The sequence below is a fragment of the Zootoca vivipara genome, chromosome 1, assembly GCF_963506605.1.
Source record: "Zootoca vivipara chromosome 1, rZooViv1.1, whole genome shotgun sequence".
Taxonomy (NCBI): Eukaryota; Metazoa; Chordata; class Lepidosauria; order Squamata; family Lacertidae; genus Zootoca; species Zootoca vivipara.
Genome location: NC_083276.1, coordinates 11,409,907 through 11,433,471, shown reverse-complemented (window position 1 = coordinate 11,433,471; position 23,565 = coordinate 11,409,907). Strand labels below are relative to the sequence as shown.

General features: G+C 45.7%; 1 protein-coding gene across 2 annotated transcripts in view; it reads left to right on the top strand.

Moving 5' to 3' along the window:
• AKT1 (AKT serine/threonine kinase 1) overlaps positions 1-23,565 on the top strand; it is a 106,244-nt gene that overhangs the window by 1,361 nt on the left and 81,318 nt on the right. For both annotated transcript variants that reach the window (XM_035104871.2, XM_035104862.2), the window contains exon 2: positions 17,697-17,858. In XM_035104871.2, coding sequence (XP_034960762.1) covers positions 17,813-17,858 — 46 coding nt within the window. In that variant the 5' untranslated portion in view covers positions 17,697-17,812. The remainder of the gene's footprint in view (positions 1-17,696; positions 17,859-23,565) is intronic.

Below are 23,565 nucleotides of genomic sequence, written 5' to 3'. Positions count from 1 at the left end.
AAGAACCCCACCCACTGTTGGTTGTGGCTCCTTGTGAGGTGCGCAATTCGGTTGCAGACCCCCAGGTCTTCGGACCACTGTATCCTCCTAATGAGCTTTTGGAGGTAATGAAAATAGCTGGTTTTCTCTCTTAAAGCAAAACAAAAAAAGTATGAAGGACTTTAGATTTTTGGCTAACTTGTTCTAAATGGAGTTTCGTGGGCGTTCTCTCCCTCGCTTAACCTGGATTGCTTGGAGCGGATGTTATATACCGTATAAGACGACCCCCAACTTTTCCAGTCAAAATATAGAGTTTGGGATATCCTCGCCGTATAAGAAATACGACCCGGCGTATAAGACGACCCCCGACTTTTGAGAAGATTTTCCTGGGTTAAAAAGTAGTCTTATACGCAGGAATATACAGTGGGTTTCGTTTACTATCCTTCTGAAATATCTAAGAGCTTCATTATAGCACGTTATACCCGAAGTACTAAGAGGCCTAAGTGAGTTTCACAGAATCCACTTGGGTGTAACTCTGTAAGATCTGTGGTTTTGTTTCTGGAGCTTGTTCATAGTCTTGTGTTCCTCTGTCCACACAGGCAATCCTGACAGTTTCTAGATATTGTACTACTTTGTGTGGACAAACACAATGTGCAAACTTGGCGGTCCCGCATGAATGCAGGAATACTGCTGCATTTCCATGGAGCTGCCTGTTGGGACATGAGTGTTGTGGGATAGAGTGGTGTTGGAATAGCAGCAGAGAGACACGGGTTCAAATTCTCACTCGGCATGGGACAGCAACGCTGGGTGCCTCAAGGCTGGCCACCACTCTCAAGCTAACCTACTTTGCAGGGTTGTTAATGAGGACAAATTGGAAATCGCTCCCCAAAGAAGCAGGGATGGCCACTGACCTAGATGGCTTTTTAAGGAGAATTAGGCAGAGATCAATGCCTCTTGAGTACCAGTTGCTGGATACTGCAGGAAAGATAAGATAAGATATCTTTATTGTCATTGTCCCCTTGCGGGAACAACGAAAGGAAGAGAGGCCGGGCTTGTGGGCCACTGGCCTGATCTTGCCTGCCTTTTGCGGGTGGCGGCGGTGTGATGGGCTGTCAGTTCTGCACCAAGTTTCTTGGAGGATGGGCTGAATGAAAAAAATAAGTAATAAAGTTACATTTGCCCATGCGAATGCGTACTCCAAAGGAAGGCCAAGGACAGGCCTCTACTTATTTGGAGAAAAACCTTGCTGTGTGAACAGACTATGATTGTTATAGATTTTTTTTGTAGGTGGCACGCCTGTACCCACTTAGGAGAGTAAGCCCTACAGAACTCAGTGGGACCCGCTTCCCACTGAGGGTAGGGTAACATTGTTAACACTTTTAGGTTGTTTTGTCTAGGGTAGCATTGTTAATACTTTTAGGTAGTCCCCCCCCCTTTGTCTTCTCTCTGGCATGAGAAAACAAAAGGATGGATCCCTTATTGCATTCTGCACGTTTGCGTAAGCTTATAGTATTTAAAAGTCAGGATCTTTTCCCTTCCATTTTTTTTAAAGGGTTGGCTATTTCATTAGTTTACAGGTGGTTGTTGTTTAGTCGTTTAGTCGTGTCCGACTCTTTGTGACCCCATGGACCAGAGCACGCCAGGCACTCCTGTCTTGCACTGCCTCCCGCAGTTTGGTCAAACTCATGTTCGTAGCTTCGAGAACACTGTCCAACCATCTCGTCCTCTGTCGTCCCCTTCTCCTTGTGCCCTCAATCTTTCCCAACATCAGGGTCTTTTCCAGGGAGTCTTCTCTTCTCATGAGGTGGCCAAAGTATTGGGAGCCTCAGCTTCACGATCTGTTTACAGGTAAATGTGCTCAATAGGCTGTGTTTGCAGCAGAATGTAGCTGTTTAACTTCCGTCTTCAAACCCACAATAGTTTCATTTAATTATCTCGGGCCCACGCTATTTTGAATGTGTAAAAACCTTTGTGCCAGGAATTACTGCTTTTGGAGTAGGTGAATTGCTGCAGCAGTAATATAAGGAATTAGGTGTAAGGTGGAGGCAAAGGCATATTAACTCGAAGGAGGTCAAGTCTGTCTGATCTATCTAGACGCAATTTTGGGCAGGAAGAAACAGTGTAATTGGCTCAGGGTCCCAAAGTGAGCTTCATGTGCAAGCAGGGACTTGATCCTGAGTTTTCCCATAGTCCAAGTCTAGTGCGTTATCCATTGTACCACATTGCTGTCTCGCACGCAGATGGTTTACCTGACATGATTAAGTTTTCTCCCTTTATTTGTTTGGGAGTGTGCAAAAAACCTCCATGCTGATCTCACTTACCCAGGTTGAGGCAGCTAAATCTCTTTAAGTGTTGGTTTATTTTGCAGCATACATATTCAGCTGGTGTGTGTGTAAAAACCAGAATTTTAAGTGGTAAAATGGACGCATGGCACCATCGCTTGTGAACAGGACACTTTTTAGAGCCCCAAACTTCACAGCCATATGCGCGGAAGCTACAAAACCTTCTGGGGAGAGCCAGCCATGTCATGTGCCGTTTGCAACCTGCCGTGTTGTTTAAAAGCTGCATACTCAACATGAGTTCAAAAAATTAAAAGTGCGAACCAGCCCTCTAGGTTTTCTTCTCAGGCTAGGGAGAGTACGGTTTTACTAGGACTAATTACTTTCTTTAGGAGTAATTTTGGGATTAAAAAGATTTGTCTTTCATCCTGCCCGAGTAAATAAAAAGCATATGATTTTAATTAAATAGTTCTGCATGCCGCCCGTGTGACTCAGAAGCCCCATATGAACATGGGCTAGCCTACCCACTTCGGTGAAGGGTCAAGGAAAACCGTGTGGGGATTTCGCATTAGGTGAGCAACGAGTTTTCCCAACACATGGAGGAGATTTAGGGAATTCCTATGCCCACAAACAGCACAAAGATGCATAGGAAGTGCTCAGTTGCATATTGTATACTTCTTAGGAAAGGCACCACTACTTGGTGGTAAAGCACATGCTCGCTCTGTAGAAGATGCCAAGTTAAATCCCTTGCACCTTCACTTAAAAGATTATCTGCTAGCATAGATCGAGACTTTTGCCTGGAACCTCTTAAGACAGTGATGGCCAAACTTGGCCCTCCAGCTGTTTTGGGACTACAACTCCCATCATCCCTAGCTAACAGGAGCAGTGGTCAGGGGTGATGGGAATTGTAGTTCCAAAACAGCAGGAGGGTCAAGTTTGGTCACCACTGTCTTAAGAGCTACAGCCAGTGGGAGTAGCTGTTATTGGGTTACAAATGGCCTCAGTATGTGTGCTGTAGTGGACTTCCTGTGTTTGTATTACTGCAACTCATCTATACGAGAAGTTTTGCAGAGTTTAGGAAAGTTGTTTTCCCTCATTCTAGATGGAAAAATGAGCAAAAACACCTCTTTGCTATTCCAGCATCACTTGCCTCTTTTTTTTTAAATGAAGCCCCACAACTTAGTGCATGCATGGGGAGCTTCAGGCCTGGCTACCAACTATAGCCCTCCAAGCCTTTCTACGTGGCCCTTGGAACTTTAAGAAAAATATTGAGTTGGAAGGGACCCCCAAGGGTCATGTAGTCAACCCCCTGCCATGCAGGAATCTCAGCTAAAGCATCCAGGACAGATGGCCATCCAACCTCTGCTTCAAAACTTCCGAGGAAGGAGAGTCCACCACCTCCCAAGGGAGACCATTCCACTGTCGAACAGCTTTTACTGTCAGAAAGGTCTACCTGATGTGTAGCCGGAATCTCCTTTCTTGTCCCTAAGGCACACACCCTCACTGAACTCTTCTCTGCATCCTGTGTGTTTTTGGTCTGGCTGGAATGTGCCCTTAAATTCTGACGGTGCCTCTTTGCTTGCCTGGGTGGAGGGTAGAGAGGGGTATGTGCAGAAAATGCACATTTGTAAAATTCATGTTTGTTACTCCATCCACTTTTGCCCTTGGACCAGCCCAGCACTGGCATGTGGTCCCCAAAAGCTTGCCCAGAAGCAGAATGTGGCCCTCAGCCTGGAAAAATCTTCCAGCCCTAGCCTGGAGCACCAGATGTATGTCCCTCTGTACCTTCTGTGTATGCACAAGATCCCAGTCTCAACTCCCCGCAACTCTAGGTAGGGGGCTGGGAAAGGCTCCTTCCCCCTGAAACCCAGGAGAGCTGCTGCCAGTCCGTGTAGACAGTATGGTTCCACTCAGCACAACTTCCCAGAAGCTCCTTTAGGCTTAACTTCCGCCGCTCAAATGTGTATTTTTTGAGAGAGCAGACCCACAACAGCGGTTTTCTGAAAATCTGCCCTGGTGTGTATCTGCGACACCTCCGCTGGGCCACTGCAGTGCTGGCATAGTGCCGTGATTTGTGATGTGCTAGAGCAGCACTTGCTATGCTCAGTGCTTTGCGTGCGCATGCTGTGGATGCAGGGGGAATCCTGACGGCACAAGATAGCACCAGCGAAGTCAACAGAATATTCTCACCTACGGGCGCATTTGAGACTTGCTGTAGTAGTCACTGCGCTGCCTATTTTGCCTTCTGTGTCTGGGACCTGTTTTCCCTTTTATTATTGTCAGAACAGTTTTTCGCATCCAAGTCCCTCTTCTTATTCCTAGGCCGTTCTGGCTTTACCCTTGCACCATCTCTGCTCTTCTGACTTGACGGTTGCTGTCTTTACTGTTCATTGCTGGCCTGTAACCTTTTCTTCATGTTTGGCTTTCTGGGGCCGTGTGAAGGCTTGTTCTGCGAGACGCAACCTATGCAGGCAGCGGAAAGGCTGTTTATACGGTGGAGGCTGTTCTATCGAACAACAGGCATAGAGAGCCATCCTGTCTGTAAATACAAACACACTCCATATAAAAAACCCCCCTGCTTGTGGTAATCTAGCATATAGGGGAGAGACCAGTGCTCAGACTTCCTTCCTGATGTGCTACTTTTCTATATGCGGGGATATTTTTCCTCACCAGCAGAAGCATTCAGAATAAATCCTGATTGCAATTCCAGAATCCTCCTACATTCTTACTAATCAACATCTTTTACTAGGAACATAGGAAGCAGTGTTAGAAACTCGGATATACAAACTAATCAACAATGGTGCCTTAAACCTATATTGCAGTCGTCACATCAGATTGTCTAGGCGCCTTTTTTATTTTCCAGTGAAATTTATTATTATCCATTTCATTTCTGTACTGCTTTATATTTTAAAGAACAAATCTCAAAAGCAGTTTGCAACACATTGATTAAAACATCAGATAAAGCAATCTAGAATAAAACAAATTCAAGCTTCACAAAAAATATTTCGGATCCTTCTCTAAGGGACATTTTGCTTTCCCCCTATTTATTTATTTATTTATTTACAGTACTTACTTAATTTATATAGCTGTCCCATAGCAGAAGTACTCTAGGAAGCCAGTGTGGTGTAGTAGTTAGAGCAGACATCCCCAAACCTCGGCCCTCCAGATGTTTTGGACTACAATTCCCATCATCCCTGGCCACTGGTCCTGTTAGCTAGGGATCATGGGAGTTGTAGGCCAAAACATCTGGAGGGCCTCAGTTTGGGGATGCCTGAGTTAGTGTCAGACTAAGACCTGGGAGATCAGGGTTCAAATCCCTACTCAGTCATGACGTTCACTGGGTAACCTTGGGCCAGTCACAGCCTCTTAACCTACCTCACAGGGTCATTGTAGGAATTAACTGAGGAGGGAGGTAAACCATGGACTCCTTGGGAGAAAAAGGTGGGATATAAATTCAATAAATTAGCTCTTCTGCTTACCTGCTTAAGAAAGCTGGAGGGGCCAGCCAGATGGAGATGTCAGTCACCAACCTGGCATCCAGATATCTCCACACCGGCCGCAATTGGACCTGTGCCAGTCGCAAGACGCACCTGGAGCCTGGGGAATTTCTAACATTGATAGGAAGATGACTTATACCGAGTCAGACCATTAGGTCCATCTAGTTGTATTCTCTGCACTGTTTGGCAGTGGCTTTCCAAGGTTTCAACACTCACAGCCCTAACTGCGGCCTTTCTCTTCTTGGGCCCCTTATTCACCATTTATTGAGTTACCTGTATTCATTTTTAGAGGTTTATTGATTTTGTATCTGTCTCTCATTGACGATTGCTTGATTTTTGATCGCTTAATGGATTTTAGCTTGCTTTCTCCATCCTATTGCATTCACTTTTTTGCGAGCTCTTTAATTAACCGGTTTATAAATCTTGCTGGATAAATACAAATAAATAAGTGCCCTGGTTGTAGCCAGGGTGTAGACGCCTGTGCATGTAGCATAGTCCTTGGCTGCCCATCCCCTATTTTGTTAACATTAAAACATGTTAGGAAGAACACAGGAAGCTCCCTTGAACGCAGAGTCAGGCCCTTGGTCCATCTGCTTCAGAACTGTCTGCACTGAATGGCGGACGCTCTCCAGGGTTTCAGCCCTACCTGCAAGCAAAGCATCTGAGCTGAGGCACTTCCCATCCAATGTGGTATTTAAACCAGGTCTTGTGAATTGGTTCTTAAGCAGCAGCAGCAAAAACTATGCAAAGGAGTCTGGCTTTTGCTGGCCTGGCAGGCTTGCACAATACAGGCACCTTCTAACCCTGCAAAGTACGGTATCTCTGGTTTTCGGAAACAGCTCCATTTCATAGGGTTGTGTCCAGCTCAGCAGAGCTTCGCTTGTGCCGTGGGACGTCCTCTCCTTGCTCTGCGCCCCAACCCTCCCCCAGATCTGCTCTGGAAGGTCCCTCATCCTTGAGAGTGCACATGGGGTTGCAGGGAGAGGAGAGGAGACAAACAGGAGCTTCTATTCTGAACCCGTGTCACATCCACATGCAAACTTCCTTCTTGCTATATCTGGGGAGCTTGATTTCCCCTTGAAAGCATCTGACGTCTTCCAGTGCTCAGATCACAGGTGACCACAGGATCCACTCTCCCACTACCTTTGTGATCTGTCGTATAGCCACTGTTCTTAGAAGTCTGCACAATTTGGGAAATAAAGACAACAGTAGTGAAGTTTGGGGTTCGGGGAACAGGCTTCATTAAGGTCCCCCCTCCCCAAATTCAATTATTGAAGTCTTCCCAAGTCACAAAGGGTGTAGCGCTAACTTTCGTGTGCTGTCAGCATGTGGTTTTAACACCCCCCCCCAAAAAAATCTGTTCTTGGTGGAGGGGGTTCCCCCAGTTCTCTAGAGCAGATTTGGAGAGGGTGCAGGGCAAGCCCGGGGAGAGGAGAGGGAGAATGTTCTGTTGTGAAGGTGGAAACCCTTGTGCTGAAGAGAAGGGGGAGCTGGGTTACCGTCCTTGATTAGCAACTGGATGCCCCGAAGCTAAACCTGGCCATAGGGTAAGCAGGAGCTGGCCTCATCCGTTGCCAGACCAGAAGCAAGAGTGGCATAGCTGTAAAGAGCGGTGGCTGTGGGCTTTATTTTGGCAGTGGTGGCTAGGCAGCTAGGAAATTACATTAATTGCCACGTTTTAATTGATGGGGCTTTGATAGCTGGAATGAGCCTAGGAACAATCCGGTGGCTTCAATTAAGCATGGTTTTTTCTCTCGAAAGCAGGCCCCTTGAGGCTCGTATATGATGCATGAACAGGAGCTACTGCGCCTGTTGATTAATACCTACTCAGCCGTGGAACCAAATTCCACAGTGCTGAAGAGAGGAGAGGAGAGGGCTTCCTTTCCTTCCATAATGTTCTACCCTGGAAGCATAGAGTGGCTGGCGCAACCTAGTCAGATGGGTGGAGTATTATTTATTTATTTATTTATTCATTTATTTATTTATTTGCTAAGCTGAGCAGCGAGAGCCAAGTCTCCTGCCAACTCATCCCCTGGTTGCACTCACTCTTGCATTCACATGACATATGAATATGCCTGGCATGTACGTAGGGAGGGCTCAAACTTCAAGAAAGAAGATTCCACCTAAACATTAGGAAGAACTTCCTGACAGTAAGAGCTCTTCGGCAGTGGAATTTGCTGCCAAGGAGTGTGGTGGAGTCTCCTTCTTTGGAGGTCTTTAAGCAGAGGCTTGACAGGCATATGTCAAGAATGCTTTGGTGGTGTTTCCTGCTTGGCAGGGGGTTGGATTGGATGACCCTTGTGGTCTCTTCCAACTCTATGATTCTATGATTCTCTGCATACCCCTTCAAAATGCGCTGTGCTTTGCATCCTGCACTTTGTCCCAAAGGAAACCAGGGTGTCAAAAACAAGAGGTGACAAAATTGAACAAAATTGCAAGAACAGGGATCGGCAAGGTTTACCTCGCCTGGGCCGGTTCACTCCAGTGGAGATCCCTCCATGGGCCGGATCGCGTGTGTGTGCAATTTCCGGTGTCTGTGCAGACACGATTTCCGGCGTCTGCGCAGATGCGATTTCTGGCGTCACGGAAGCGAGTCCCCGTTCTGTGCCACTTTAGCGCAGCGTGCACGGACTTGGCAAGCGGGCGGCTCAGTTCGGGGGCAGCTCGGGGCCCGGTTAAACGACCCCGTGGGCCGCTTGTGGCCCATGGGCCTTAGGTTGCCGACCCCTGCATAAGAACAATTCCACCTACAGATGCAGATTGGGAAAGAAATCTCAGTTTAAAAGGTTTGTTGGGAGAAAGGTCTTCAAGTAGGCACTGAAAAGACAACAAGAGATGGCACCTGTCTAATATTTAGAATGGGAGGGCGTTCCAAAGGGGCAGGTGCCACAACACTAGAAAAGGCCTCTGATTCCTAGATTGTACCTACAGGAGGCCCTCGCTCGGAGAGTGCAGGGATTAACTTGGTAAATAAGCGATATGACCTTTCTGCATGCAGAAGGTCCCAGGTTCAATCCCCGGTATCTCCAGGTAGGACTGGCATCTGTTTGTCTCAGGAGACGGTTGAGGAGTGCGCCTTCATGGGTGAAGTCAAGTTGGAGGACTGAGCTATAGTACTCCACAGTGTTTTTTTTTAGCAGCTTTCAAATGGAGAAGGGCTGTAGCACAGGAGATGGATATGGGTCAGAGGGAACAGTGGGTGGAGTAACCAAGGGAAGAGTCCCGGGGGCCTGGTTGGACCTGGGGGGCCAGATGTTCTCCAACTTCATGGATTTTATTATTTGTTGTGCTACTTTTAGTTTTCTACATAATCTGCTCTCTGGTTTTTTTTATGCAACCTCTGCACTGCTCCTATGCTTTGTAACTCCCCCCTCCCCCCCAGGCTTATATTTAGATTTTACATTAATAAAAACTTTATTAGAACAAAGAAGAGAAAGTTTGTTCTTGCAGGTTAAAGTGAAAGGGACACTACAGTTCCAACCCAGAAAAGTTTGCCATGTGCATTTTCTGGCATTTCTCTTCCTGTTGCACCTCCCATGTCTCTGTCATGCATTTCTGCTAAAGGTTGGGAAAGTGTGGTGCTGAGCATATCAGCATATTTGAGAGAAACCCCCCCCCCACACACCAAAAAAAGAGTTTTTTTTTAAAAAAACTGCTACCTTTTGGTGTAGAACCAGCTGCATCCCAGCTTGAGTAGAAAGATTGGTGGTTGTAAAGCAAACCTCTCTCTCTCTCTCTCTCTCTCTCTCTCTCTCTCTCTCTCTCTCTCTCTCTCTCTGCATTGAGATAGTTAGACTGAGATTCTGCAGTCCCAGATTGTCTCTTCAAAATAACACTCCGTGGTGTATTCACAGCTTGAATGCTTTGGTCAGCGCATGAATAAATTAGCACAGTATAAACTGCAGTGAGGCATAAGCACGCTTAGTTTCTTGACTGTTCTTTATTGAGCTGCGAGACGAGGGGAGACAGTGGTTGCATTTTTTGGTGCTGAGTAAACTAGGGGGAGTTTTATATCTGTGCATTTTGATTTTGATTTACTTCTGTATCTTTGGCACAGCACTGTCACGTGGTCAGTGGCTAGACAAGCAGGCCACAGCCACCTCGAGTGACCCCTATTCACTGTAACTCTAGGAACTGCTCCCAAGTGAGGTCACTCTCCAGCCCAGTTTTATTTGTTCGTTTTATTTTTATAATTTGCCCCGCCATTCGTCTGGCAAAAGCGCTCACCTTTCTTTCTGCATAAATGACTGTAGGGGTGAGAACTTTTTTTCAAGCAGTGTGGGAAACGCATCGTGCGCTGCAAGGCCAGGCTTAGATTTTGCATAGTTGCGCATTAACATACTGTCCTTTTATGCAATCTTTTCAGGATAAGAAATGGCTCTTGGCTGGCGAGCTGCATTGATTCTGCAGCATTGTTGCTCTGAAGCTGTTCATTCTCAACTGTGAACTGCTTTGACCCTTGTAAACTATTTTATTGGGAGCAGGGGTTCTTAGAAATGTGTTTCTCTTTCTAGCCTAGAACCGTGATTTCTGGTGCAAACAGATTAGCAGTGGTACTCTGAACTGAGACCTACTGCACCCAGTTAAACATATTGTGTGTACAAGATTGCAGCCTTAAGGTTGGGTTAGGCTGCGTGAAAACTGTGGCAATGTAAAACTCGACAGCGGCCACAGAACTCGGCATCCAGAGAACCTGTCTCTTAAAAGTAAATGAAGTAAGATTCTAGTTAACCATTTGCCACCCAAAAGCCTGGTGCAAATGGGACTCTGCAGACTGTGAGCTTACTTTCACTTTATCCCTTTGAGAAGCTCTTGCCAAATACCCCTTCCATACTACCTGTCGTATAGGGGGATTTCCCTGCAATGATGAAAGTGGCAAGTGCAGCCTAGTCAATTCTTGGAAGCTCTGCTACAATCTTGTTTAGCATTGACTAACTCTGGGCCGTAACAACAAGGCAGTCACCTTCTGCTAATAGTTGGACTAAGGCTGAATCTACAGTTCCTTAGAAATTCATTTTTTTTTCTGCACAAAGGACATCTCAGGTTGTAAGTTCCGAATGGTCTGGGGCTTTTCATGACGATCCTGCCACTGAAGCTAGTCTTGAAACTTGTAACGACTCGGCCTTTGAACTTTCCTTCAATGTCTCTTCTGGCCAGCCCTGCCCTTAACGAGGTCACCTTTTGGAACTACAGTACAACTAAAGCCCATCAGAAAGTCTGCTTCCTATAACTGGGCACCTTCTTATAACTGGGCACCAGTTGGTTCAGGCATTTGGTTATTATTTGACTCTCTGGAATACCCCATGTAACTCGTTCATCAAGCCCCATGGATGCGATGTGGGGCCAAGGTTTCCTCTGTAGCAGGTATAGGCAAACTCGGCCCTCCAGATGTGTTGAGACTACAATTTCCATCATCCCTAGCCACTGGTCCTGTTAGCTAGGGATGATGGGAGTTGTAGTCCCAAAACATCTGGAGGGCCGAGTTTGCCTATGCCTGCTCTGTAGCCTAGCTAGATTGCTTACCTTTCCTGCCTCTTGCTGCCTCCTTGCTTTTCAAACCACATTGTTTTCTAACTTGGGAACAGTCAGAATCTTGGCGGGAGACACAAGCCAATGTTATCTCAAAGTAAATATTTTCCTTGATATTTTTTTTGGGGGGGGGTAACTTCATTGCGAGGGTTCCTGGATCAAGGGACACCTCATTGGCTGCCTTGTGTTTGACTGAAACTGATGGTCCCTTGGTGGGAGAGAGCCGTCCTACTAAGTTGCCTCTCTGAGCGGATCACCCATCCACTTCTGAATTGCAGCTGTGTCTCTTCGCCCTGGCTTCTTCGAAACAGGTGGTTATTAGCATCTCATTCCTGCTTTCTATCTCTACTCGCTTTCCACATCTCACCGCCTCTCAACCGCTGTGCCGGTCCAACCCTGTGATGTGGGCTTCTCAGAAAATGTTGAATGGAAACATTTCCTGGAGGAAAAAATTCCCACGCATATCAGAGTAACTTTCATTGGAAATTCTTCTGGTGTCCTAGATTGGCCTTTGGCTGGTGGGTTAGGATTTGAGGTGGGTCGCAACAGCAGCACTACCAGCATACAAATATGGGATAAAAAAGAAGAAGAGAGAAGTAGATCCCCCAAAGTAACCGTATTTTTCCGTGTTCTTGGCTTTTAAAATGTAGGCAGAAATTGGGGGTCGTCTTATACATGGATAGTGAATGCAGAGGGGGGTGAGTGAGTGATGGGAAGCGGTGACCTCCCCCCCAAAAGCACAACAACTCAAGTGATCTCCCCCCCCCAAAAAGCTCAGCAAAAATATTATTTTCTTAATTTTGGCTTCAAAAACGTAGGGGTCGTCTTATACATGTGGGTGTCTTACACATGAGAAAATACGGTATGTTTTGGTTGAAGGTGGGACTATAAAGGTGGACTACTGCCCTAGCAAGAGATCTATTTTAGCATGTTTATTTTGCTTACGAATTATGATGCTTTTGAATTATGGTGCTGGAGGAGACTCTTGAGAGTCCCATGGACTGCAAGAAGATCAAACCTATCCATTCTTAAGGAAATCAGCCCTGAGTGCTCACTGGAAGGACAGATCGTGAAGCTGAGGCTCCAATACTTCGGCCACCTCATGAGAAGAATCCTTGGAAAAGACCCTGATGTTGGGAAAGATTGAGGGCACTAGGAGAAGGGGACGACAGAGAACGAGATAGTTGGACAGTGTTCTCGAAGCTACGAACATGAGTCTGACCAAACTGCGGGAGGCAGTGGAAGACAGGAGTGCCTGGCGTGCTCTGGTCCATGGGGTCACGAAGAGTCGGACACGACTAAACGACTAAACAACAACAACAACATTTTGCTTATATTTAGTAAAGCCAAAAGCTTTGAAACGGCAATGATTTCCTAATACTGTATTGGCAATAGGTTCACAGTTACTAATTAGCTGATGACATTTGTGTTTGTGGGGGGGGGAATCACCCCCCCCCCAAATAAAGCTCTGGAACTTTTTGTACCCCACACCTCTGCCATTTGTGTCTGAGCTGACCCCGCTGGTGTGTTTAGTCCAGTTGGCCAATGTGAGAACAGGATATTGGACTTGGATGGCGGCCCTTTGCTCTGACCCTGCAGGCTCTTGGGATGTGATGGTGACCACTGACGGCTTTTAAAAGAGACTAGAACAGCTTCCTCCAACCTGGCACCCTCCTGATGTTGCTTCCTATCAGCATGGACTGTAGTTCAGCAACATCTGGAAGGCCCCAGGTCCCCCCATCCTTGGTCTGAATAGCTTGAATGGCTGCTTGCACAGGAGAGACGGGTTCTAGCTTTGCAGGAAGCACTGTGACTGGCATGAAAATGCTGTGGGTTTTTATTAGACTAGGGCACAGTGTTGGGATAGGTAAAGGTAAAGGGACCCCTGACCATTAGGTCCAGTTGTGACAAACTCTGGGGTTGCGGTGCTCATCTCGCTCTATTGGCCGAGGGAGCCAGCGTACAACTTCCAGGTCATGTGGCCAGCATGACAAAGCCGCTTCTGGCGAACCAGAGCAGCACACAGAAATGTCGTTTACCTTCTTCCCGCTTGGAGCGGTACCTATTTAACTACTTGCACTTTAACGTGCTTTTGAACTGTTAGGTTGGGAGGAGCTGGGACCGAGCAACGGGAGCTCACCCCATCGCAGGGATTTGAACCGCCGACCTTCTGATCAGCAAGCCCTAGGCTCTGTGGTTTAACCCACAGCGCCACCTGTGTCCTGTTGGGATAGATGAGGACCAATAAACTTAAGCTTGAACCTTGGAAAGGGGGAGGCACTATGGGTTTGGGGTGCCTGCACCTGGGAGATTGGCCAGTTGCCTGTTCTGGATGGGGTTGGTCTCCTTCTGAAAGAACAGGTTCTGAGGCACCTGAATCCATCTTTGTCACTGCAAGGTCAGCTAGCCTGGGTGACTCGGGATGGTGCGTTTTGCTTGCTAAGTGACCTGCATGGAATTCCTTTTTGCCTATGGCTACCAGCCCTAGTGTTTGAATGCATCATTTGAATTTACTTGTAGCCAGATGGATTTGGTTGATATAGCTTGGGTGGACGTCACTGCTTGTTTTTGCAAATGGGACCTGTTGTTGCGGTCTTCAGACGGTGAACACATCGCCATGTGGGTGAACCAGCGCAATGTAAAAAAGGTGGGGGGAATGATACTGAGAGTAAGAGCTTGGGAAGAGTGGGAAGCAGTTTGAAATTCTCTGTGGGGTGTGTGCGTGCGTGCATTTTCTGCCTTCCTAACAGACTTTGTTTTTCTTCCTCAATCAATTTGCATACATTTGCATTTACTTGTGCCAACTTTCCTTATAGGAAAATTAGCTACAGCTACAGCCAGGAATTGGGAGTTGCTAAGGTGCTGTTATGTGTGCTTTGTTTTGTTTTGAATCGTCAGCTTGACTCGGTAACTATGGGGAAAGGATCCTCTTTCTCTGTTCTGGCTGTGTTCTAAACTGTACTCACTTTTAATCGTAAACGTTGCATACAAATTGGAACCAATAATTAAAAACACCAGTACAGTCATACCAGTACGGTCATACCTCATGTTGCGTTATGCTCTTGTTACGGACTTTCAACTTACGAACGTGGCAAACCTGGAAGTGTTTAATTCCTGGTTCACCGCCTGTGCAAGCTCAGAAGAGGCGCTCTAGTTGCAAACTTTTTGGGGTGCGAACGGCACCCCGAAACGGATTAAGTCTGTGACTAGAGGTACCACTGTAATAACAACAAGCAGTTCATAATAGCCTGCAGCAGAAAATGAAACCAACCAGTCCAGTACCATCTGCAAAATCCGGTACCTTTTATAGGCTATGGCCGTTTCTGATTATCGTACCTTGGCATGGTGCTTCATCTGCCATGTGCTTCATCTGCCTCCAACCCATTTTCTCCTTCCCTTTTTTGGAGTGCTGCAAAAAGTCGGGAAGTCTTAACTGTAGTTTCCCAGAACATCTTAAACCATGGTTTAAATTTGGTTAAAAATCCTGCCTGCTTCAGAATCTGGTAACCACAGTTTCTCAGTTCTAACACAGTGGGAAACTCTGGTTGGTTGCAAATTTTCTAGGTTAATTGCAGCACACTTGAGGGGAAGGGGCTGCATGCGTAGACGCAAGATTCTTCACATTTTTGGTTGTTAAGCTGTGGTGGGGATTTCCTAGGAAATTTTGAGTTGGGAAATTTTCCTGGGCGAATTGGAGCAGTTTGCTTCAGGAACAGTTATTTTGTGTGTATTGGAAAGCTTTCTGGTGGCGTAGAGTGATCTAGTTTAGCATATCTATCTTACTTAGCTTAAAGAAAACTTAAAAATTTTGAAACCGCCAAACTCTCTTAATATTTCTTTGTGGGTGGCATCCGTTCATTGTCACCAATGAACTTATGAAATGGGGAAATTGCCAGTGGAAAAATAAAGCACCACTAGAAAAGTTTCTGTTACAGAAAATGTTCAGCCAAGGTATAATTGAACTGATTGGATATCAGCCTAAATTGCCAAGGCTGAATCCAACCTCTCTGGGTTTGAATCTTCTGAATTTTATCAGTGACCGTAGGCTAGTGATGGTCAGCTGTGGCCCTCCAGATGTTGCTGAAGTCCAGCTCCCATCATCCCTGGCAGTTGACCACTGACCAGGCAGACTGGGGCTTAGGGAAGTTGTAGTAAGCATCCAGAGTCCCACACATTCCCTATCTCTGTCCAGGGCAAACTAGCTCCACTTTTCCTTTGCTCTCCATCAGCAGTATGGGAATGAGGGTACCACCACTGGCAAGGCTCTGTTAGATGTGAAGACAATCCTAGCTAGGATGGATTTAGTGCCCATAACACTTCTGTGTTGGACAACCATGAATGTGAAGGTTTATATATGGGAGAACAACATAGCCTTAAGCAGTTTTAGAGAACAACCCACTCAGTAACGATTTTCTCACAAATCAGAGAGGATGAATGTGGCTTTGTCTGCTTTAAGACTTTGTACTTAGACTTAAAATTATGGGGACAGTTCCTGGTGGAATCTCAGAAACCCAAAAGAGTGGGGTGGGAAACAGCTGAGCAGGGACTGGTGGTCAGGCTGTGGTGTTTTGGGAGCTACCAGAGCTTCCTGCCCTTCCCCATGAATCACAGTAGAAAAAAATATTTTATTATTATTTATTTCAACTATTTATAGGAGCATAGGAAACTGCCTTAACACTGAGTCAGACCATTGGTCCGCCCCAGCTTAGTACGGTCTACACCAACTGGCAGCAGCTCTTCAGAATTTCAGACAGGCCACCATTCAGGTTCTCCCTGGAGATGCCAGAGTTGGACCCTGGATGATCTTCTGCTTGCAAAGGAGATGCTGTGTGTGTGCCTACACACACACACACACACACACACACACACAGCATACTGCTTTATCATCTTTCTAAGTGGTTATCAACCAAATTTCTAAGAGGGTTGGGTAAAAATTAGAAAAACCCGCAGTGGATAAAATAAATTAAATTAGTCATAATAGCATATTAAATTTGTGCAAAGCAAGCAAGCATATGGGAATTATTGCACATTCAGACAGGTTGCAGAACCCCAGCTTGTACACAAATCTGGGTGTTCTTCAAAGTCTCCACCGTCCACATCTTCCTCCCCACCGTGGCCCGTTCCCAGTATCTGTGCCGTTTTCGCCTCTCCAGATCTGTTCCTCAGTTCCATCCCAGGAAAAAAAAAGACAAATCATTTGACTTTGGAATCTCATTGGTGTGTGTGTGTTTGTGTGTGTTGCACTTGCAAATGTGCCGAAAGTAAACATATGCTAGTTTAATCTTCATGTTTCTGGGCTCTATTGGTACAGAGTCCAAGCAGTCCTGCTGTGCTTAAACATAGGCTATCTCATGTGGCAAGTGACTCATTGCTTGGTTTTTGTGTGGCTTTGAAAGGCAGGTGAGGGTTCTGGGTTTTGTTTTGTTTTTTTAAGCCGATTTCGGAAAACAATTTTTTCGTGACTGTTGACAGCTTTGCAGCACCTAATGGATAAGATCACAAGCTGACAGCGGATGCTGAAACTTCAGTGGCATTGTTTTACCTCCCTATTTCCAAGTACAGAAAGAATAAAGTTGCATTGTAGTCATATTGGGACTGGGCCACTTCCCGGTAGATTACTGAAAGGGACCTGGCAGCTGAAACGCATCAGGGAGATGGATTCTAACCTAACTTTTTTTGCCAACAGGGTAGCATTCCTTTCTCCAAAGAGACTTACGCTTTTTGTTGTCTTTCTGCAAATCCTTGCTTTGTGAAAGACTAGAATTGGTGGATGCAAGGTTAGGCAAGTGCCCTTCTGCCTGGTTTGTCCTACCCGGTAATTTATGGGTCTCCAGTGTGCTGCCTAAAGGGCACTTCATTGGCATCCACCAGTAGTTGAGATTCCTGCATTGCAGGGGGTTGGACTAGATGACCCCTGGGTACCTTCCAACTCTTAAGATTCTGTGATTTAAAACACACTGGGAGCCTTCCAGCAGGGCAGTTTGATGGTTGATGGCCCTGTTGGGTGAGTGGGGAGTCTAGCCTTGAGCAAGCATTACTGACCATTTCTCCTTTGCTTTGGCAAAGTTTAAAGGCTAGGCCAATGTTAAAATTCGTTCCTAGGCAAATCTGCACTTTTTCCAGTACAAGGTCTTAATTCCAGAGGTCTCTCCTCTTTCTGGCTGATACGGTCTGTGCTAGTATCGAGGCTGCTTCTGTATTTTGCCTGACCGCTTGAACATGCAGGAATCCCCAAACTATTATGTCAGCTTCCCCTGTTTGCATTGGGGCGGTTCTCCTTCTCTGTTTTCGTGTGTATTTTCCATTGCATCGTGTGTGTGTGTGTGTGTGTGTGTGTGTGTTTGTTTGTTTAACCAAAAGAGCTTTGGTCCTGGCTCTGTATTTATAATGGTCTTTGCATCTTTTATTTCAGGAATAGCTGAGAAAGGGGAAAGAGGAAGACGGGGAGAAAGAGCTCAATTTCTGTGTACCGCTGTAGGCAAACGTCTGTCTGGCTTCCATCGCTGGGTCGAGGGGGAATTTGCCATTATGAATGAAGTCGCAATAGTGAAAGAGGGCTGGCTCCACAAACGAGGTAAGTACTGTCCCCCCTCCCCTTCTCCACCTTTGCTGAAGCTAATTAGTTCGGGGTCAGTGCCTGGATGCGGGATAACTTATGCAAGTCGCAAGTAAACTGCCTTGGGTTCTTTGGTTGAGGTGTGTGATGATAGGAAAGTAAGACATCAGTGTAAGAAAATAAATAAAATCGGGAGAAACCTGGTCTAACGGAGTCACCCAGTGTAGGCCCCGCTATGCATTTAAAACAGTCATGGCTTTCCCCCCAGAGAATTCTGGGCATACTGTTGTTTGTTACGGGTGCTGCGAGTTGTATGGGGAACCCATTTCCCAGAGTTCCCTGGGAAGAAGGATTGATTGTTAAACCACTGAGAATTGTCGCTGTGTGAGCAATCCCCTAGTAACTCCCTTAAACAACTGCGGTTGCCAAGATCCTTTGGGACTGTTTAAAGGGGTATGATATTGCTTTAAATGTACAATGTGGATGGGGCCTTAGAGGAGGGTTGCCATATTTCAAAAAGTTAAAATCTGAAATAGACAGTAGAAAAGGGGAACAGAACAATAACAAAAGTTATTGAGCAGCTTTTTTGGGGGGGCAAAGTTGTCGAGCTTTTTCTGCAAAAGTGCAAAAAATAATAATGCAGCTTTTTGAGCTATTTTTATAAACATTCGTCGAGCTCTAGACTTCTGACATGGGTCGCCGTGCACCCATATTTTCCCGGACATTTTGGCGATTTATGCCCAGACTCTGCTTGCGACTGCAGTATTCTGGCTGTGTCCAAGGAATTCCGAACATATGGCAGCCTGACCTTTGTGGCTTCCAAATGTTTGCCAAGAGATGGGTGTTTCTGGTTCTGTATGTAATGGTTACAGGTTTTTTTTTTGTTTAAGAAAACTGATATACATGAAATACACCATGTCCAGAATTTTTGGCTGTGCATTTGTGAGTTTGAATAGCACCTTCCTTTGAATGGCGCTAATCGTCCGTCCGTTGTAACATGTCTCCTTTGACGCAAAGCATTGTGGGAGAAGGTTGGTAAACGTATCTGACAGATTGTGCACCGGGAGGGATGCTTTTCTCTCTTACATACATAGTTCCGTGCTGCAGCCGATAACCCAATCTGACTCTTTTGAAGGAGACCCATAACTAGTGCTGGAAGTGTTGAGGGCATATTTCAGCAACACATTCTTCCTGGGAGAAAAAGCAGTCATGTGAAGGTCCTTGATTAAGAATGGCCATCTGCTATAGGGAAGACCCGGGGTGCTTGCAAACATTTGCTGCTGGTGCAGTTGGGGTCTTGGTTACCAGATTAGTAGCTTTTTGTACAAAATAGTTCCTGTGATGATGAAAGAAAAGTAGAAAGTTTAGTTGAGTTGATGAGGAATGTTCTAACAGGAGAAAACTCTGTGCTTTGGGGATCCATGTCTATTGACATCAGACAGGCACCACCCCCTGTGCACTTTATGGTGCCTGCTAAAACATTTTTGTTTTAGGCAACCCCATCCAGACATGTAGAATGTTGACGTGTGCTTCAATCCGGTTTTGAGTGTCAAGGAGCCTTGGTTGGCTTCTGATAGCTGGGTTGACTAGCCCTATGGAGCGTTGTCTGTCTCAGAAAGGGACCCACCTCTTGCCCACAGTACACCCAGTGTTTGAAATTCCCCAGGCGTGTTTTGCTACTGGCGCAGGTCCACTTGCAGCTACGTGGAGGTTTCTGGGCGCCAGGTTGGTGGCCACAGTTTAAAAACCTCTGCCTTAGTCCGTAGTTAATATCATTTCCATTTCCACTGTGTTTCTCCTTGCATACTGAATTGGTGTGGGAGCAAGCTGCAGTCAAGCAATGTAGTTGAGATCATGGAATCATAGAATCGTAGCGTTGGAAAGGACCCCAGCGGTCATCTAGTCTAACCCTCTGGCGAATAGACATTCTGTTGTGGTCACCGTAACCCACGCTTAAGGTGCTTATATATCTGAGTTTCTAACACCGCATGTTTATGGAAAACCCAGCATTAAGTCATAGATAGGCTATCAACCCCTGCGGTGAGCTCTTATTCTGAGAGTTAATGAACTTTAGGGTGGGATTTGAACCCAGTTTTTCCAAATCCTGATCTGGCGCACTCAGTATTATGCTGTTCTGTTTTTTCCCAAGCTTTGCCTTGGAGACTGCACATGCTCATTTAACTCTTGTTCCTGGTTTCAGCAACAACTTGTCTTGCAATACGATATTTTAATTTTGTGCTAACACTGTCAGGAATTGTGGCCTGCGTTTACCTTTTGTTTTTTTTTCTGCTGTTTTTCTGAGTGCGCCTTTTTAATAGTGGCTTTCCGTTCACAACAATGCCTCTGTAAAAATATACTTGGAGTGCAAAAAAAACAAAAACAAGAACCTGGCTGGCTTTTGAAAAGAGCATCAAGGTTTTCAAGTGCACCGACCACAGGATGTTTCCAAAACCAGTGTCTGATATTTTGAGCTTGTGAAACATGCTTAGGCTATAATTACAACAAGGAAAGCTTACAGAAAGAAAATACAGATTATGAACGGTGGGTTGTACTCAGTGTTAGTCATGCTTGAAATGAATGGACAAGGCTAACTTAGTTCCATTAGAATTAATGGGTAGAACCTATTTGGCTGCAACTCTGTATGTTTGTTAAAATTATCTCCCTTTGAAAGGAAAACAAACCAGTGAACTGAGCCACTGGTGTTTCATTTTTTTAAGATGCCCTCATCTGAACAGTATAGCGTATTTGCTGTTTTAATTGAGTTCTTCATCCAGTTACAGCTTTATTTAGAGAGCTGCTTTGGTTTACAATTCAGGTTGCAAAATGCTTTGGAACTCTTGTGAATGGGAGGCACTTAAGCTTTTTGTATATAGGGCAGATGTGGGGAACCTTGAGGCCTCCAGATGTTACCAAACTACAACTCCCGTCATCCCTGGCCATTGGCTTTGCCAGCATGGGTTGATGGCAGTTCTGGTTCAGCGACATTTGAAGGGCGAAATGTTCCCCACATGAGTGTTGGTATTTAATGGACTAGCATGCGGAACTCACTTTTTTTTTTAAAAAAAATACCTTTTAGTATGTGGCTCAAAGGCATACAAGCTTCAGGACCATGCTAAGTTTCCCAAGCTCCCCTCTGGAGCCTCATCAAGTCTCTAGTTCTCATTGCTGTGCAAGTTACTTCAAAAATCTAGGATAGTATGCTGGAAGGATGTTTGTTTGCGCTGTAAAATCTAACTTTTTTATTTTCTAAGATTTCATGAGAGGGAGCTACTCTTACCCATTGATCCGTCTATTCAAGTTAGTAAGTTGAAAACTCATCGGACAACTTGGCTTGCCCCCATCTGCCAGAAGATTGATAGGCCATGTGAATTTCATATCTGAGTTCAGGAATGCAGTGGCTGTGTTCCTCTAAGCATATTGCAGAATTATATTTCGGAGCGCAGCCGTATTAAGAGGTTTCCACTGTGGCCTCCCATGTGCTTTTCCCCTGCACTAAATGGAGAAATGAAATGAGACTCCTTCCTCTATGTCTGTCTTGGTAGTTCCTGGCAGAGGCATGAGTCAGTCACTTAAAGGAAGTGCTACTTCCAGGACAGCAGATGTTTTGTTTGTGGAAAGTCCAGTCATCTCCCTGACCTCAAGCCAGAAGCTTGCAGATCTCATGAATGAACTCTTCAGCTTTCAATGGGTGTTGAGTAGCCCTGTGACCCTAATTGCAATAGCCTGGGGTTTAGTCATCTGCAAATACAGCAGCAGCTATTACCAATAACTTCCTCTGTTTCTCTTGGGGAATGTAGAGCGCATAGCAGAAGCTGTGACAAGGGGAAGGGAGGGTCAGCATTGCCAGGAGCATAGGATGTTGTCTTGTACAGGGCAGACCATTGCGCCAGCTAATAATACAGTGGTGCCTTGCTAGAAGGAAAAGGAAGCGCATTGGAAGCATTTATCGAATGGTAGGCTACAAACAACTTAGTTAACGAACAAGACACACTCTTCGAATATAAACTCTCTGCAAATCAGAAACATAGTCCAGTAAAAAATTAGGCAAATGCTTGATGGTGGTGAGGAATGGTAGGTGAAGAACATTTTTGAGGACAAGTTTATAAAGGTGGTGGGGAGGTCATTCTTCAGTCAGTACGGTATGTGGGACAGAGAACCTGTCGGGGTGGGCGGAAGAAGAGAAAGGAGTTGCACTGAATGCACTAGAAGACTTTGATCTTGTGGCTTTGTTGCTCTTCTGTTCCAACACTCAAATCGACCTTTTGGTGGTGGGCAGGATGCTGGGAGATATCAGCTGAGGGCCAGATCACAGAATGCTCTGGTCATGGCTTGGCTTGATGCATCAGGTTTTTTTAGTACAGTACTGTAAAGGGTAATTCTTGTCAAAAACTTCTGCTTAACCATTGGAGGTAGTCGATGTTGGCAAGGACACACCTCGACTCCCGTCTTTATGCGTACCCCTAATGGAAGGGGTGGGTAACCATTGGCCCTCCAGATGTTGCCAGACTCTTAACTCCCACCCTCCCCACTCAGGATAGCCAGTGATCAGGGGGGTGAGAGTTGTACAACATCTGGAGGACCACAGTAGCATGTGGTGCCAGTAATATCTTCACCAGGGGTAGGGGGAACCTCTTGCCCTCAAGATATTGTTGAACTGCAAATCCCATAATCTCTTGATGATAATAATAAATAACAACAACAACAACAACAATAACACAGTGAGATAGGTTAAAGCTTAAATGAGCAAGTTAAGTCACAAAACATCTGATGCTGAGAGTAACAATTAATACTGGACGCAGAGGGAGGCAGCCATCAATAGACACAGTCTACCTCAATTCTGAGACAAAAGGGTTTGGAGTCAGTCTTGAGGCACTAAGGACAGGAGTGTGTACACTTCAGACATTTTGTATTTTCACTGCCTTTTTCTAGAACCCCAAGATTTACCAACCCCACGTGCAAAAGCCGCAGAGTTAAAGAACAGGTTGCCTTCAAATGCATTCTGATCCTAGGATTTTGTTTTCAGTGTCAGAAGAGAACTCAGCTCTTTGTCGCCCTTTCTCACAGAAGCCTGCTCCACCTTAGCTTTCGTCTTTAAGAATGGTTTGTGGTTTCAAGTCTCCTTCCTTGCAGGCTTCCTATAGGCATCTGGTGGGCCCCTGTGAGAACAGGATGCTGGAATAGGTGGGCCTTTGGTCTGATCCAGCACAGCTCTTCCTATGTTCCTTTGTCCTTATGACTGCTGTATGTCCTCTGACTTTAATTGTCCTGTATTTTTTATTTGTTTGGTGTATCTTGTTATTGTACACCATCTGGGGACGCTTGCGTGACCGGCAGTAGATGAGTAATTGTAATAAACAAATTTTCAGATGGGCGAGTTATTTTGCTTCGGAGTCAGGAACCCTTGCTGATCTAATGCAAGCCACCCAGAGATCTACCAGCACATCCTATCCGAACCTGTGCTGATCGGTAGGGTTAGGCACTAACATAATGCACCACACTTCACTCAGTGTTCGAAATTAGCCAGGCGCATTTTGTACCTGGTTATCGGCCTCTTGCGACCAAGTGAAGATTCCTGGGTGCCGGGACATCTCCACCATGCCTGGGGATCATTGGATGAGGGCCGGTTTTCACACTCTTAATACCACATCCTGTAGATTTCTATCAGTTATATTTTATCTGCACAATCGGAATGAATTTCAGGTACCAAAATGTTTTTCCTGTGCAG